This window comes from Hyaena hyaena, unplaced genomic scaffold (assembly GCF_003009895.1).
Source record: "Hyaena hyaena isolate Hyena2069 unplaced genomic scaffold, ASM300989v1 scaffold_231, whole genome shotgun sequence".
NCBI classification, from domain to species: Eukaryota; Metazoa; Chordata; class Mammalia; order Carnivora; family Hyaenidae; genus Hyaena; species Hyaena hyaena.
Window position 1 is genome coordinate 740,026 of NW_024080862.1, and position 17,600 is coordinate 757,625.

At 49.7% G+C, this 17,600-nt stretch overlaps 1 protein-coding gene across 2 annotated transcripts in view; it reads right to left on the reverse strand.

Moving 5' to 3' along the window:
- POC1A (POC1 centriolar protein A) overlaps window positions 1-17,600 on the reverse strand; it is a 71,015-nt gene that overhangs the window by 26,861 nt on the left and 26,554 nt on the right. For both annotated transcript variants that reach the window (XM_039243723.1, XM_039243724.1), the window contains exon 9: window positions 16,151-16,249. In XM_039243723.1, the coding sequence (XP_039099654.1) occupies window positions 16,151-16,249 (99 nt within the window). The remainder of the gene's footprint in view (window positions 1-16,150; window positions 16,250-17,600) is intronic.

Below are 17,600 nucleotides of genomic sequence, written 5' to 3' on the forward strand. Positions count from 1 at the left end.
GAAAGTCGGACGCTTAACCAACTAAGCCACCCAGGCACCCCTCTGTGTATCTCTTATAAGGACACTTGTCATTGGATTTAGGTCCAACCAAATAATTCAGGAAAATCTCATCTCAAAATTTATTTTAATTCCATTGTCAAAGAACATTTTCCCATACAGAATCACATTTGCAGGTTCTGGGGGTCAGGACATAGGCATATCTTTTGGTGGGGGCCACCATTCAACCCACAACAAAATGCTTAGATATAAATCTAACAACACACAGGCAAAATCTGTATGCTGAAAACTACCATAGACTAATGAGTAAAATTAAAGAAGAACAGTATAAGTGAAGTACCATGTTCATATACTGAAGACTCAATGTTGGTAAGAAGTCAATTCTCCCTGAAATCAACTATAGAAATCAAGAAGCTGATTCTAAAATCTGTAAGAAAAGATAAAGCAACCAAAACAATTCCAAATAGAAAAAGAAATTTAGAAGATTCACATTACCTGATTTCAAGACTTAGTCTACAGCTACAGCAATCAAGACAGCATGGTAATACTGTCTGCAAACACACCCACAGATATCTGGTCAATTAATTTTTAACAAAGTTACACAAACAACTTAGTAAAGACAGTTGTGGGATAACTGGATATCCACATGTAAAAAAACAATGAACTTTGTTACATACTTCATACCATATACAAAAAGCAACTCAAAATGGATCACAGACCTACATGTAAAACCTAAAACTATAATATTTGCATATTTTTTTCTAAAACATAGGAGAAAATCTTTATAATCTTGGATTAGGCAAAGATTTTTTCAATAGGATACCAGAAGAATGGCCCATAAAAGAAACCACTGATAAAATGAACTTCATTAAAATTCAAAACTACTCTTTGAAAGACAGTTAAGAAAATGAAAACACGGGATGTCTGGGTGGCTCAGTCAACTGTCCAACTTCAGCTCAGGTCATGGTCTCATCATTCGTGGGTTTGAGCCCACATCAGGCTAGAAGCTCCCTGCATGGGGCCTGCTTGGGATTCTGTCTCCCTCTCTCTGCCCCTTCCCCATGCTCTCTCTCTCTCTGTCTCTCAAAATAAATAAATAAACTTAAAAAAAAAAAAAAAGAGGGGCACCTGGGTAGCTCAGTTGGTTGGATGTCTGACTTTGGCTCAGGTCATGATCTCATGGTTCATGGGTTTGAGCCCCATGTCAAGCTCTGTGCTGACAGCTCAGAGCCTGGAGTCTGCTTTGGATTCTGTCTCTCTCTCTCTCTCTCTCTGCCCCTCCCTTGCCCACATTCTGTCTCTCTCTCAAGATAAATATTAAAAAAATTAATTAAAAAAAAAAAGAAAATGAAAATGCAAACTGCAAACTGGGAGGAAAGTCACATATCAAGAATATATAAGAACTGTCAAAACCAATGAGAAAAAAACCTAATTCAAAAAAATATAAGCAGAGATGTGAACAGATACTTCACCAAAGAACATATAAAAATAACAAATATATAAAAAGATGCTCTACATCATTAGTCGTCAGGAAAATGCAAATTAAAATCACAGTAAGATAGCAGTATGCACCTATTAGAACAGTCTAAAGTTAAAAAGACTGAACATACCAAATGCTGGTGAAGAGGTAGAGAAATTCAAACTCAGACACCGCTGGGGAGAATGTAAGATGGTACAACCACTTGGGAAAACAGTCTGAAATTACTTGACAGGCTAAACATATATCTATATGCTCCAGCCATTTCACAGCTAGGTATGTACCCAAGAAAAAGGGAAATTACGTCTATAGAAAGGTAAGCACATAAAATTAACAGCAGCTTTATTTGTAAAAAGCCAAAAATTAAAAATGACCTAAATGTTCACCAACAGGCAGACCAACTGTGGTATATCCATTCAATGGAGTACTCCTCAGCAATAAAAAGAAATGAACTACTGATACATGGACAACATGTGTGAATCTCAAAATAATTAGGCTGAGCGAAAAATAAACCAGACCAAAAAAAATATATAACTACATGATTCCATTTATATCAAATCCAGAAAAACACAAACTAATCTGTAGTGTCAGAAAGCAGATTAGTGGTTGCCTGGGGCTGGAGGTGGAAGGAGTGGATTGATATAAAGTGACAAAAAGGAACTTTTGGGTGATGGAAATATTCTGCACCTTGAACATGGTGGTGATTATATAACTGTAGGTGTTTGTCCAAACTCCTAGAGCGTTCACTTTTTAAAATGGTGAATGCTGGAGCTCATGGCTGGCTCAGTCAGTACAGCAGGCAACGCCTGATTTTGGCTCAGGTCATGATCTCACAGTTCTTGGGATCAAGCCCTGCACTGGGGTCCATGCTGCCAGCACAGAGCCGCCTTGGGATTCTCTCTCTCTTTTTCAAAATAAATAAGCTTTAAAATAAATAAATAAGCAAGTCTGAGTTTAAAAAAAGATGCAGTTACAACTGAAATGCTCTTGGAAGTCCGACCTGCCCATCATGACACCGCGCTTGACATTACCCATCACAGTCCCTCTGTATTCAAGGTGAAAAATCACTACCTCTCCATTGGACTTTACCAGTGGGCAAACCCCAGGCTGAAGACTCAAGATGAGGTTATAGTCTCAAAGCGGACTCACATTTCAGTGCAGTTCAATTCCCAAAGCCTCAATCTCCCTGGTTATCAGCAGAGGTGCCCAGGAAGCATTTCCCAAGCAGTGGCTGCCAGGTCTATGGAATGTTAGGCCCCAGGCACTTCAGGGTCCCTATGCACTTTGACAGTCATGAACACGCAAGGTCTGCAAACCTGGAGCCAGCAGCCAGGAGTGGCTGGAGATTTACCATAGAGATGCTGTGAGCCGAGGTGACAGAACACCCCGCTATGGTAAGTGGGTGGTCAATTATTAACATCTGCTCAAGATGGAAATTTCTCCTTTTTTCTTAATCTCTAACACTGGACCTTGCCCCCTGCTCAGTCTGTTCTGGAAACTTTAATAGACAAAAGTATCCATGGTTTGACTCTGGGCCACAAAAGGGAGAGGAAGGTAGTCTCTCCCTGGACCCAAGATCTAGGCTGCCTCACTGGTACCCAACTCATATAGACCCAGCCCGGCTGGCCACCGCCCACTTAGAACACTAAAGTGTGTCACTGTGTTTCTAAAGCAGGGCTGAGCACAAAACTGAAAGAAATGGACAGACACACGCACCATGATTAAATCTCTTTTCAACTTAATCTTTCATTCAACTGCTCATTGCACAGTCTGCTAAGTGAAGGTACAGAGTTTCATGGACACGTTTCTTATCGTCTTTGCCTCAGGCCTTTGGCTTTGACAATTTGCCCTCATGAAAAGTTAATAGGTGTCTATGTCTACGTCTGCCTGCCTCTGTTTGCTAAACCTGATGCTGGCAGGGAAAGCAGAAAACAGGACAGAGCTCACTTGGGCTCACCCTCCTCTCCAGCTCTTCAAGTGGAAAAAGGCATGGCCGCTTTCTCAAATCAGAGCTCAAAAGAAACCTGGTACTGAATCCACCACACATATTTGTGGACTAGATATACAACAGTCTTGTTTGCCCTATAATTTAGAGTTCCGGCCTGGAGTCCAACAAGAGAGAAAACTTCTGGTTCTAAACATAGCCCTGAACCCAAGAGGAATTCTCGTGTCTTAAAATCATCTAATTGTTCGGTATTCTTGCCAATGCTCTTCCAAGCCAGTCTACGTATCAGTATGGAATTTGGTTACTGGGTTGGCCTGCATCTAGAGTATGAATGTGCAGGGTGCCTTCGTGTGCTACCCACAGCAGGCTCCCAAGGAAGGCGGGGTGCTGGGTCATCTGTGTGCACAGAGGGAGCCAACAGGCTCAGCAACACAGGGGCCTGGGGCCAACAGGGCAGTCTCAGAACGGAATCAAATGCTCCATGACGACGGATCACATTTGGGTTAAAAGCCACCCTTGACTCCAGGCACCCACTGATGGGAAGGGGACAGAGTGTTCTTTGAACTAAGAATTGTGAAGGGGTTGAAGGATGGGTCCAAAATGGATGAGGGACCCATGTGCCTGCCCCACTCTGGGACTGCAGATAGCTCAGGGCCACTCTCTCACCTCACAGTCCTCTCCTCAGGGAGCAGTCCCTTTCAGGCAGGTGGCATCCTATCACACCTGTGTCACTCACAGACCTGCCTGGCACATGGGAGATGCACAAATCAAGGTGCCCCCTCTCCTCACCCAGACCCAAATCCAGACTGAGGCCCCCTCACCCAGGGCCTAACCACCACTCCCAGGCTCCAGCCCCACTCTCTAGGAGTTTCCAAGTACCGCCCCACATACAAGAGGCCTGACGTGTAAAAGCTGAAGTTTTCAAAGGAGTGAAAGCACTGCCTTGATACGCAGGACCTGGGAAGTCATTCCAACATCCAAATATGCCCCTGGGAGAAAGCAGTGGAGCTGGAAAGGTCTCACTGCAGGACCACAGCCAGGTAAGGGAAGCTCTGGGGAGAAAGGAGCAAGGATGAGCCAGGAGAGGAAGACTAGGCGAGGCCTTGCAAAAGCAAGCAGGCTATTGCGCAGCAAGAACTTTCCTTGGCATAGAGGGGATCCCTGGCCCTCCTCCCTGGAAGGGTTCTGGGGGAGCCGGAAAACATCCCAGGCCTTCAGGGGCTGAAGCCCTCCGGGCCATCACACCTGGTATAGCCAGAAACACACACAGGTGGGGCCTCAAGGCAAAGCCGGGGGGGCCGGGGCCAGGGCCAGGGCCAAGAAGGAACCGGGCAGCAGTGGGGGTGGAGTCTTCCACAAAACTCCAGGAGGCCTCAGGAGAAGGCAGGCCAGTCACAGGCCTGTGCTCGTGCTGGAGAGCATCCGCTGAGCCTGCCCCGTGGTTCCTGGAGCTGATGCACCTCTGAAGCGTTCGCATGGCGACAACACAGACCAGCAGGCGCAGCCGCTGCCCGTTCTCCATGCCGGTGACCAACGCCTCTGGCAGCGCGTGCCCTCTGAACGCGACCTGCTCCTCCTGGGGCCAGCTCTTTCTCAGTTCTGTTCCACAGATGTTACTGGGGGTCCACTCCAGGCTGGGCACTGAGCACCTCAGGGTTGCCCACTCCCTCCCTTGAGCCAGAAACACCTACCTCCCACAGCAAACACCTGAACTGAGGCACCCTGGGAGGGAGCTAAAGCCCAGTGTAGACTGGAGATTTTCTTTTAAAAAATTAAACTGCTTTGAACTAATTTTAGACTCAGAAAAAAGTTGCAAAAAATAGTACAGAGAATTTCCATATATCCCTCCCCCCAGGCTTCCCCAGTGCTAACATCTTACATAACCATTAGTATAATGATCAGACCAGGAAATTAACCTTGGGACGATACCATTAACCAAACTAAGGACCCCATTTGAGCTCCACCAGCATTCCTACTAATGTCCTTGGATCCTGCTGTTCCAGAATCCCATCCAGGACCTCGCGCTGCATTTAGTGATTTCTCCTCGTCTCCTGCAACCTGGGTCAGCTCCTCAGTTTTCCCTGGTCTTTCATGACCTTGACACTTCCAAGAGTACTCATCAGTTATGTTGTCAAATGTCCCTCAATTTGGGTCTGTCCAATGTTTTCTCATGTTTGGATCGAGGTTATCCATTTTTGACAAGAATACCACAAAAGCCAAGCACCTGACATCACAGAACTCATGTGAACAGGATGTATTATTAGTGGTGCTGACCTTGATCAATGGTGATGGTGACCTCTCTGCCAGGTTTCTCCTATGCGAAAATACATCTTTCCCTGTGTAGTTAATCTTGGCTTTTAAAATGTGGCTTTTTAAAAGGGAGCGTGTTGCTGTCATTACAAACTCCACGCCGTCAGTGCAGCCTGCTGCTGGCTGCAGCTGCCCCACAGATGAGAGGCAGCTAATGAAGATGAGCGGCAGAGCCGACGTCTCTGGAAGACGCCGAAGCTCTCGGTGACAAAGAGGAACAGTAGCAGTTTATTTATAGATCCACTTGAAGACAGCTCATTGTAACTACTGGGGTTGAATTTTTAAAACCTCGGGAACAAAGGCTGGCTATTTTAAACTCTCCTTGCACTTAGTTCAATGGAGAGTGTTAGAGGCAACGACCACACCCGGGCATCACTCCCAGGCTTGGCAATTCATATTTTGTGTAGCATCTCAGGACACGAGCAAAGCTTGCCAGGACAGATAACCAGCTAGCTCTGCCCACCTTGCAGAGGCGGTAGGTCTCTCATGGGCCAAAGCCCTCACCCCCAGGGAGGAGTCGAGGGAGGCTGCATCCCGTGGGGTCTCTCAGCCTCCCCTTCCTGGAAAATTAACTTGCACACAGCTGTTGTGAACCAAGGTTACATCACCTCTCCGCCTGCCTCCCCCTGCAGGCTGCAAAGAGGGACAGCGCCCCCCAGCGGATGCCCGCCCCAGGACAGCTGGTAGCAGCTGACACGTCTCCAGGCCAGAGCAGGGGGGCCCTGCAGCTCACAGTACAAATATCCCTAAGGACAGTGCGAAGCAGCACCCCAGCCTAACTGCGCCTCAGGGCCAAGACTGCTCAATCCCTCCATGCACCAGAATGGTGGGGAGCAGAGACTGGGTTTTCTCAAAGCCTCCCACACCTTTATTTGAACAAAAAGCATAAAGCAATATTCTTGACACAATGTGGAAAAATGTGACTATGGACTAGGCATTTGATAGTAAGGAATTATTAATTTTGTTGGATATGAAAAGAGCACTGCAGTTACATAACGAAGGAAAGTCTTTATTTAGGGTAAAATAATGTATCTGGGATTAAACAAAAATACTCCGGCTCCTCTAAAAAAATGTGTGTGGGGTGGGGGTGGGGGAGATGAACAAAACAGACTGGCAAAATGCTGAAGCTAGATGAAAGGTACGTGGGGGTCTGTTCTACTATTCTCTCTACCTTTTGTGTGAGCTTGAAATTTTCCACAATACAAAGGTTTTTTGTTTTGTTTCATTTAATAAAAAGAAGAGTTCCCAGGTGACTGGAATGAGCAGTGGAGCTGAGGCCAGGTGAGTGGGACCCCAGGAAGAAGCCAACAAGGATCCTGGCACTTTCAAACCCAGGAGGTAGATCTGTCTGAATCCATGAATGTTCAGACCAGCCTTTGGCAATGCCATAGAGAAAGCCCGCAGGGGCACCACAAGCATTCTGTGAACCCTGCAGCAATGTCCAGACCTTCAAAGAAACTAATTTTAAGATAATCTCCATGGAAACCATCTATTCTGATTTTTTCCATGGTAACCAATGAGAACATAAACACAAGCACTATCTAACACCCTTACACCACATGGGCCAACGCTGCCATCCAATCTGGAAAAATATAAACTGCAAAGGGCTTTTTTCCATTGAAAATGAGAAGTACTAAAACTTCTAGTCCAGATATGCAGATTCTACCACGCTTCAGTGCCCAGTCACTGCCCATACCACTCCATGCACCTGTCCCAAACTGGCAAACCAGGCCAGAAAGTAGTTTCCTTCGTTTAGTCTGGGGCCATTGAAAATGCCAAAAGAGCCAGAGCCTGCCTCTTGCCTCACAGGTTCAACCCCTACTGCCCACAGACTGCAGGCATGTGTCCACTGAGCTGATTTCCAGAGCATTCTGTGTTCTAGCTACATGCTGGGCATCACAAGGAGACCAAGGCCCCAGCGCTACGGGGAGTCTGGACAGACCAGCGAATAAGTGACTACAGGAGAGAGGGGCTACTCCAGCAAGCAGGGCGAGCACTCCGGTAGGTGGGGCAGGAAGAATTCACCACCCGCGGGCCTCCCGGGGAAGGCCACGTGGAGGAAATGTCATCTGGAAAGAAGCTGAAAGGCTGAGTACAGTTCTGCTGGGGAAGAGGGGGTGCAGCCCAAAGTCTTAAGTCAGATTTAAACAACTGGGTCTATTTCCACTTGTGGCTCATTTCCTCTGTTTTCAGGTTTCTGGGTTTGGAAAAAGTAGCACAGAACTGAAGAAGACTCTCAGATCCCATCAGTTCTTGCCCACCCTCTCTGTTTTGCAACCAAACACAGTCTCTGCTGGCTCTTGTGTGAAGGGAGACTTATCAGCGTGGCCTGACAGGGCTGTAGACACTTGTTACCGCTGTCAGCAAAATGGCAGCATCACAGCAGTGGTCCTGGGTCGTGCGTGCTTTGTAGTAAGGCATCACGGTATCGGGATCCCACTGCCCACTGTCCCATGATTTAGGCTCATTTCCCCACATGCAACGTGGAATCTCCACTGACCTTGAACCCACACTATGGCTGCCAGAGGGAAAGGAAAACAGACAGTTCTGAGAGCCCTGAATGAGATAACAGAGCTCTCAAAAGTGTGTGTGAGCGCCCAGGTCTATGCTCCAGATGTACCCTGACACACGCAGACTAGATACAAGGGCCCTCTGGGCCTTGTGCAGATTCCAGAGTCAGGTCTTTCAACTTCGTGACACTGTGGGAATACCATGCTTGCCCAGGATTTCTGAAACCATGCCTCCTGTTGGTTTAAGTCATTAAACAGGCCTTCCTTCCTTCCTGGATAGGCCTTCCTGCCAGTCTCCTCTGGATAGGACCTACCTGCTTGTGGAGTGGATGAGAATTATCCAGGGACAGAAAACTACCACTCAACGGGGCCACTCAGAGAGGGGGCATAGCCTCTGTCCCATCCCACAACCCCTCCTCTTGCCCCCACTACCGTTGCTGTTTTGGCACTTGGTCCTACTCTTGCTGCCTGGAGGCACTTCCCCAAAAGGCTCCGCAAAGAAGACCTTCACCTGGGGGCTTAGATGCTGAGCCATAAGCACCAGGGCCAAGTGCATCTCAGGTGCAGGTGCCAGAGATCTTACCTGCTGGCTTCCCTAAAGGCCCCATAGGCTCTGGAGGACAGGAGCTGACACAGGCACCCCTGTCTGTAGGGCAAGAGGCAGGAGTCAGGGGTACTGAGGACAATGCAGGAGGCAGGTGACCTGCAGGACATGGATTCAGGAGCAGGTTGGCTGGACTGGTGCAGCAGCACTGACGGGCAGAACAGGAGCCGAGACAGGAAGACAGGCGGCAGAAGGCCCTCAGAGAGCTGTTCTGGGTACCATCCTCCCTCCTGTGCATCCTGGTTGCTAATAAAACCACATATCTGCCTGCTCAACTGTAAGCAGGGCCTAGTGGGTGCCTCTGGGTTTAAAGAGCCCACAGGGGAGCAGTGGGGTTTAACACTAGACTGAGATTAGAACCAAAGCTATGCCACTTTTCCTCTTTTGGAAAGAAGCAGACCACAATTCTCCAAATTGGGCTGAAAGGGACCCCAATCCCCCAAGTGCTTCTCCCAAACTATAGTCCCCAGGAGCCATGGAAACTTCCCAAGATGGACAGAGACTCTCTTCTTCCCCCTATATCCCTGCCCAGGATGCCATGGTCACAATTGGCTAGGCTGTCTTCCAGTAGGCCAGCGACTCTCAAAGTGGGTCCCTGGACCACCAACATCATCTAGAAACTGCAAATTCCTTACCAAATCAGATGTTCTGGGGATGGGGCAGGCTGTTTCACAGGCCTCAGGGTGATTCTGAAGCACATTAAGGTCTGAGAACCGTTGCAAGAGACTACAATCTATGTCAAATGTTAAAAGGCCTGACTCCTCATTACACTGCCAAAGGTAACTTCTCCCTTCTGGTAAACATGGTAATTATTTAACATGTGCTGGTATAGCCCTGTCCCAACTCCCAGTAAAGTCAGTTTTAGACTCTGGAAGGAAGAGGAGAGAAGGTCTTGCCTGCTTCCCAGTAGCAGACACAACAAGTCAGACCCTGAGGAAAGGGGCCCAGATCCCCACACTGATACCCGGGCCCAGGGAGCCCCTCTGCAGGGAGCATCAGAATCTTTGGTGCTCCTAGACTTCACACAGCCACGTTACCCACTGGCCACTGTACAAGGATGCTCTGATTCAAGCAGAAACTGCCTTTAAATTGTAACTCATAGGGTGCCTGGGAGGCTCAGTCGGTTAAGCATCTACCTCTTGGTTTCGGCTCAGGTCATGATCTCATGGCTTGTGAGGTGGAGACCTGCATCAAGCTCTGCACGTACAGTGAGGACTCTGCTTGGGATTCTCTCTCTCCCTTTCTGTCTGCCCCTCCCTCACTTGCACAATAACTAAGTTGTAGCTTGGTAACAAACATTGAATCTTCTTTATTTCTAGTGTCTTCTGTCTTCCCACTGAAACTAGAAGCCCAGAGCACTTTCTATGACTTCCTCTCAGGTAAAGGTGTGGAAAATGAAACTCGAGTGTGAAGTGAGACATCTTGTCTAAGGGCCTCTGCCGCCCAGAGTCAGCAAAAGCTGCCGTGGCCACCCTATCCCTATGCCTGCAGGATGATCTTTTGCACAGTGAGCCCCCAAAATGGAAAATGCCTGAAGAACGTAATGTAGGCTGGTGGGGAGAAATCTGAGTACAGAGAATCAAGACAACTGCCTGAGGATACAGGAGAGATTTGCCACACCAGGCCAGGCTCCAGCTTCATTTTGGACCAACACACAGGGCCAGCAGGGCTCTTAAACTGCCCACCAAGTTGTTATAGGCTGTCAAGAATCTGGGTCCCATGATCCCAACCCTCTTCCAAGACACACAGTGTGTGAGCATATTCTGACTCACCTGCTGACAAGAGCCAGACAACAATCGGGAAATTCAGAGCCAGAATGGGGGTCTGTGGGAGAAAGGAGAGGCTCCCCTCCAAGACACATAAATTTGGGGTTCACCCCTGCTATAAACACCCACAACACCCTATCTGCCAAGCGCCCCCTTGAATCCATACTTCTCTCCACTATTGAAAGCAAATGCCAGCCAGAAATTTGTGTTGTCAGCATGAGAACCCAGCCCTCCATACTGACAAACAGATGAAAACCCATAAGGCAGGTGGAAATGGACCCCATCTCCTGCCTCAACCCCATGACTCCTCTGGCTAAGTGCTTGGGGTGAGAACCAGGGACCTACAGATCCTCAGCATGGAGCAAGACACAGTGCCAAGCCTGGGATCAGAGCCCATGAGCCCCTAAGCCAAGCCCGTGTAAGTGCCCCAAGACAGAAATGCAGGAGCAGAAACATGGGTGTGGGAGGTGGTGGGGGCTTCACCCTCAGAACCAGAGGAATTAAGAAGAAGAAACAGGCCATCCTCAGGGAAGGCTGAGGCCTCGGGTCAGATACTGTTAGCTAACCGAGCCTCCTTCTCCTGGGGACAGTTCCAGCACTGAGGCTCTGGGGGCCCCCAGCACTTTACTCTGAGGAGTCATGGGGGTGGGGGCCACAGAGGACTTGGGTCTCTTATCAGGAAGCACAACCAATTCCTGCAAAGGTCTAAAACCCTCACCGGACCTCACAAAGATGACATGCAGAGCAGAGTCAACATCAAAAATGATCTAGATCAGAATCGCCCCCTTCAGGCATGTTGTCCCCCAACTCCAACAATCACCCCACTGGGCAGGGGCTCATTCAGCCCTCAGTCTGACAGGGGAAGGAAGAGGAACATTTTAAAAATAGCCAAAGCTTGGTGAGCACTTGCCATGTGCCAGGCACAGTTCCAAGTGCCTGCCTGGCGTGTCCCACCTCGTGAAAACTCAGAAAGGAGGGCCTGGTGCCTCCCCATCTGAGGTTCAGGGAGAAAAGCCCTCGGCCCCAGAACTCAAGGTTACTTTCTAAACTGGAAGGAGCTATCCCTGACAACTCAGGAAGTGGTTTTCAGTTTTCCTGAATTACCTAGAATTCTGCATTCTTCTCTTCGCACCCTCCGAGCACAACCTTCCTTCCCAATTGCATAATGGGCTCTCAGGTATTTTGGAGGAAAGGGAGTAAGAGTAAATCAGAATAAATGCATCCTTGTTGTTAAAAGTGGTTTAAAAATGCTTCTATGGTTGAAGTAAAAACCAGTCCTATGGTAACTGGGACTTGGCGGTCAATGGCCAAACCCAACGTCAGCCAAGACACAGACAGTGGCCCTGATACCTCAGGGATGGCTCCAAAGCACAAATGGCAGGAGGGAGCTATGACCTGAGCAGATGAATGCAGGGAGGAAAGAGGGAGAGGCCGGGGCTGCAGCACAGGACAGAGCTAAGCACCAGACCCTTAAAAACACCAGCACAAGCACCTGCTGCAGATGACTTGTGGGGGCCCCACCCCCTGCCCTGACATGAGCCCCTCCGGGAGGCACTCATCTGCCTACAAGCAGCCGTCCCAACCTCCCTCTGGCCTTGCAGTATGTCACAGGGCAGAGCATGGAGATTCCTGCCCTCTTCGGCTCAGCTCTTAGGCTGGAGTCCTTCCTCTGCAGCCTTCCAAGCAGAGAAAGCCCCCGCCCCCCCCCCCCCCCCCCCACCAGCCACAGTCCCCAACCCTCTCCTCCACAACTCAGCCAAGAACAGAGGGAAAACGGAACCCATTATTCTCATTCTAGAGGACTGGGAAATGGCTTGTGCTTTTCAACATGAAATGTGCCTAAAAATAAGCTGTGAATTTCAACCAGAGGGTGAAAATAGCTCTGGCAGTGAACAGAGCTCTGTTCAGAGTGCGCTCAAGGATGGCCTTCATTCCAGGAGTGAGAGCTGAATGCTGCGGCCCGAGCAGGGTGCTGGCCAGGGGGCTTTCCAGGGCAGAGGGGCCATCACGTGCTCGCAGGGCTGCCCTTGCCATGCTCTGTCAGTGGGCCTGCCTCTGGCTTTAGATTGCCATACTCCACCAGACACGCGGTACCTGCTCTGGTGGCTTCCCCAAATGCCCAGGCATGTCTCATGCCGCTTTAGGGTCCGAGGGTGCTGGAGGGGGAGGGGTCACAAGAGTTAAGAGCTCCCAGGGCACAGGCCAAGCCAACGCACCCTGGCCAGCCACCAAACCACTCACCGGTTACTATCTCAGCCAGAGAAGGCAGCAGGCAGGAAGGGCAAGAACACTCCAATTGTAAGTGAAGAATATCAAGTTGCTAAAGGTCTTTTTTTGTTGTTCACCGTCACCTCTGGAAGATTCCAAAGTGTGACAGGCCAAATGACATTTTTATAAAACAGATTTGTGTTAGAAATAGGCTAGAGACCTGAGCCACAGCTGTGGGGGCAAGCCCAAATCTAGCCCGACTGAGCAGGCACAGGAGCTCTAGGGTCCTCACACTCGGGGCAGCTCGCCCTCTGTACCATCTCTGTGCCCCTCCAGCCACAAGGACATCCCTAACCCCAGCCGTGGTCCCACACTCCTCCCTACTCCTCCCGCCGCTGCAGCAGCCACCCTGCTGGGCTCATTCTTGAGGCAGGGATTAGTGCAGTGACTCTCAACTGGGGGCCATTCTGTCTCCCAGGAGACATTTGGCAATGCCTGAGGACATTTTTGGTTGTCACAAGTAGGGGGGTGGGGAGATGCTATTGGCAGCTAGTGGGTAGAGGCCAGGGATACTGCCAAACACCCTACAATGCACAGGACAGCCCCTGTAGCAAAGATTTGTCTGTCGCCGAGGTTGAGAAGCCCTGGGTTACTGGAGGGGCAGTATGTGGACAGACGGAGGGACAGGGGCTCATCGGATGCAGCGGCCCCTGGCACATGGCTGCAGCACACCTGGGCTCCCGGAGGAGCTGAGACGCCCTTGCCAGGCATGAAATCAGTCACTGTATCTCAGTGCCATGGAAGCCTTTGGGCAGGAAGGTGAAACTATACTTGTCAGCTTCCCTACCCACCACGGCGGCAAATCTAACCACCAGGCAGTGCTGGACCAACTGGCTCTCCCGCGCTTGGGAAGATGGAAAAACTCTATGGATGCTAGTGGTGATGGCTGTGTAGCAACATGAGAGTACTTAATGCCACTCGGCTGTATGCGTAAAAATGGTTAACAGGAGACAGTTTATGTCACGTATATAAAACGCAACAAAACAAACAAAAACCCCTTAGCTCTCCTCTTGGCCTGGAAGTCCTGAGATCAGAGACACTCCTACAAGTGTACTCCACATGGTCTGCTTTGGTGTGGGTGTGTGTCTGGATGAGGGCCCATGCATCTCCTCAGCATCCCAAAGGGGCTTGTGACAAATAAGGGAAGAGCCATAAACAAAGAACAATTTTAGGACTAATAAGTCACCATGTGGGTCAGCAGAGTTCAGCTATGTCGTATGTTGGGTCCTCAGAGCCTGCCTATAGGGGTACACGGGTCCCATCGTAGAAACAGAGGCTTGGGAAGAGCTGGGTGCTTTGTCTGGGACCAGACAGCCAGGGTTCAGACCCAGTTCTCTGGCCCTAGAGCCCATATCCTTTCCTCTGTTTGAGTCCACGTGGTGCAGCCCGGTGGAACTGTGACTACAGCTCTGTCATGGGCCTGAAGGTAGTAGGGGAAGAAATGGTCTTCCCGAGCACTGGTGAGGGGCTAGCCCATCCATACCAAGCCCTGCCCTGTCCTGCCGGCTTCCCTCACCCTGAACATCTTCATGCTAGATTATCAGGGCCCACAGATCTGGGATGCAAGAGTGCTCCACACCCCATATCTGAGCAGGACTGAAGAGACAAGAGGCAGCTTGCCTAAGCTACTTCCCTAATAGCCACAAGAAAAGGAGCACAGGATTCTCCCCTTGCTGATGGTTACTGACCATTCCCAAGAGACAGGTAGCAGTGACCCTTCTCTGGGATGGGGAAGAGCTGCCAGGCAGCCCTCTGCCACCTGCAGCTTCTAGCTCAGTCTGCCTTGCTCAGAGGGGCCAACATGGTGAGCCTGCAGGTCTAGGCATCCGGGGCAAGTGACTAAGCCCAGATGGCTCATCTGTGAATAAGGGTAGTAACTTTGCCCACTCAGCCTGACGAGGTAGGGGATTAACAGGGCAGCACACGTTAAAGGCCTTGGCTGGACTTGGTTCAGTGCAAATGCCCAACAGGCAGGGCGCTGTAAGGGAGATGGCACAGACCCCGCAGGATCCCAGTCCTGCAGTTTGAAAAATGCCTTCTAGCGGTGTCTGGGTGGCTCAGCTGATTGAGCGTCGGACTTTGCCGACTTCGGCTCAGGTCATGATCTCAGTTTGAGTTTGAGCCCCACATCAGGCTTGCTGCTGTCAGCACAGGGGACAGGGGATCCTGTCCTCTCTCTCTCTGCCCCACCCTGGCTTGCACTCTCTAAAAAAATAAGCATTTAGAAAGGAAGGAAAGAGGGAAGGAGGGAAGGAAGGAAAGGAAAGGAAGGGAAAAGAAAAAAAAGAAAAGAAAAGAAGAAAAATGTCTTTCTAGATAGACCAAACAGCAGTAAAAAGACCACCATGCAACCCAGTCATCTGCCAACAAACCCCAAAGCTGAGAATCAGCTTCTCATTAGCAAATGTGGAGGAGAACAAAACCTCCTGGCCAAGGGCAACCTTGGAAGAAAACTTTAAGTCTCAAGCTGGCCCATTCCTAGAGGGAGACCCAACACATAGGATGGGTATGTTTAGAGGGGTGTAGGGGTACGTGAGTGTCTCAGGCTGGGGTGGGGGATCCCTCTGCTGGAGCCAAAGAAAGCTGGGGATGGACTCAGACTTCCTGGTTCTATTCTGGGCCAGCCTTGGCTTGCTGGGGGCCTTGGGCAAGCCGCTTCCTGTTGTTCAAGCCAATTTCCGTGGGTGGGAGAGGCTACACTGCCTCTAGGGTCCAGGAGGGAGAGATTCAAACAGCCTACGGCCATTGGCACTTAAAACCCTCAGGGCTCCACAGCCTTAGCTTTAAAGCTTATTTCAGCCAAAGCTGAATGCAACTTTATTCAATGAGATCATATGAGTTCTCAAACAAAAATATTTGTCAAAATATATTGTTAACTATTTTAATTCAGGAACACCAAATGCCCTTTTACCGACAAAGGTACTAAAAATGGCTTGTGGCTGAGGAACTTCCTTCCCATGGTTTAAAAAAAAAGGGAAGTGAGAGCAACAGGGCTGGGCCTTTCCCATCCGTCCCAGCTGTGGCCCAGGCCCCACGCCCTCTAGGAACCCTCCACTGGGTCCTGTGGCCCAAGGCTTAGCAGGGGCAGGTCCTTCCTTTCCTCAACCATGGAAACACCCCCTGATCAAATGGCACAGGACCTTGGCACCCGCAGTCCTCATGTCTTGCTTGTTCATTCTAGATTTGAAACAAAGTATAAGCACCAAAGTATTATTGCTGTTCACCATAACCACCAGAGTTTTAGGCTCAGGACACACCTGGTGAGCCACTTACCAGATTCCCGGAGGAGGTGGCCAGGGTGGCTGGGGGCCTGTGCACTTTTATGACTTCTCCATAATCCGCAACATCAAAGTTACTCTTCCAAACCATCACCTGCCAAGACCCACAAGCACAGAGAATCAGGGGGAGAAAAACCCTTGCCAGTCCTACTTCATGGAAAATACGAGCCCAGAGGCCACTCCCAAAGTTGTAGGCCAGTGGCAGGAGAGTCCCCACCATACACCCCAGCTCAACTAGGGGACCTGCTCCGCCTCCCAGGCTTTCTGGACAGGCCCTGAGAAGACCTGGGTACGCCATCAGGACGGCCTCACTGCATGCTGCCATGAGGCCTTTGCACTTGCTGGTCCCTCCCTGCAGCGTTCCAGCCCAAGTGTAGCTGTCTCCTCAAACTAGATTGTCCTCTTCCACAGCATCTTCTCAGAGAGAGCTTCCTTGGCCTCCTACTACCTTTTATCATAGCTCTCTACTTATTTCCTTCATAGCATCAGACTTGGTAGTTATTTAATTTCTCTGTCCCTCTTCCTCATTTATCATCTGTCTCCCCACTCAAACAGAAGCTCCTGAGGGTAGTGGCCTGGTCTGTTACACCAGACCACTGCGGCCAAATTCCCAGCTCTGTCCCTTACTGTGTGGCTCTAGGCAAGGGACTCAACCTCTCTGTGACTCAGTTTCCTCGTTTGTGAAAAGGGGATGATCTTCCAACCTCACAAGAGACAGCTTGGCACAGACACTGGTACCCAGGGAGTCACGGGCAACACACAATTATTCCACGATCCACTTGAAGGGTTTTCACATCCTTAGGTTCCTCCAACAAAAGCTTGGCAAACAGCTCTGCTGGGGAGCAAGAACGTTCCTACTGAAGGGAATCAGCCCCACGTGGCTGCCCTCTGCCAGGGTCACTTCCAGTGCAGCAGGAATTCCAGTACAGAGGGGACAGGGTCACTTCCAGTACAGCGTGGCCAGTGCTCAAGTGATACCACAGAAAAGGCCTGTGTTCAGGTAAGATGAAAATTCAGCATACCTAGGACACTTTCCTGAGGCTGCTCGCCACTCCCAGAGAAGTCTACCGTTTACTCCTCCCTGAATCATGGCCATTAAGGCCTCCCATTCCTCCCACCCACAAACAGAATTAGCACACACCCCCTTGTTCACAGGGCCATTTGTAACTGTACTAGTCTTGAAAAATTCCCAGGAATAGAACAGTATTACGAATGTGAAGATTCGAATGTCTCCAAAAAGACTCAGAGCAGACTTTAATAAAGCAGCCAGTGAGCTGACAGCAGTGGCCGCTTGAGGAGGGCCCAGAGTGGGCGGAAGCCCTACTTTCTACCAGGTCGCCTCTTGTACTATGTGACTTTCTTTTACCATGACTATTTCTACTGTGACTTTACTGTACTATTTTCCCTTGCTTAAGGAATGAACCAGGCCTCCGCACCCAGGGACA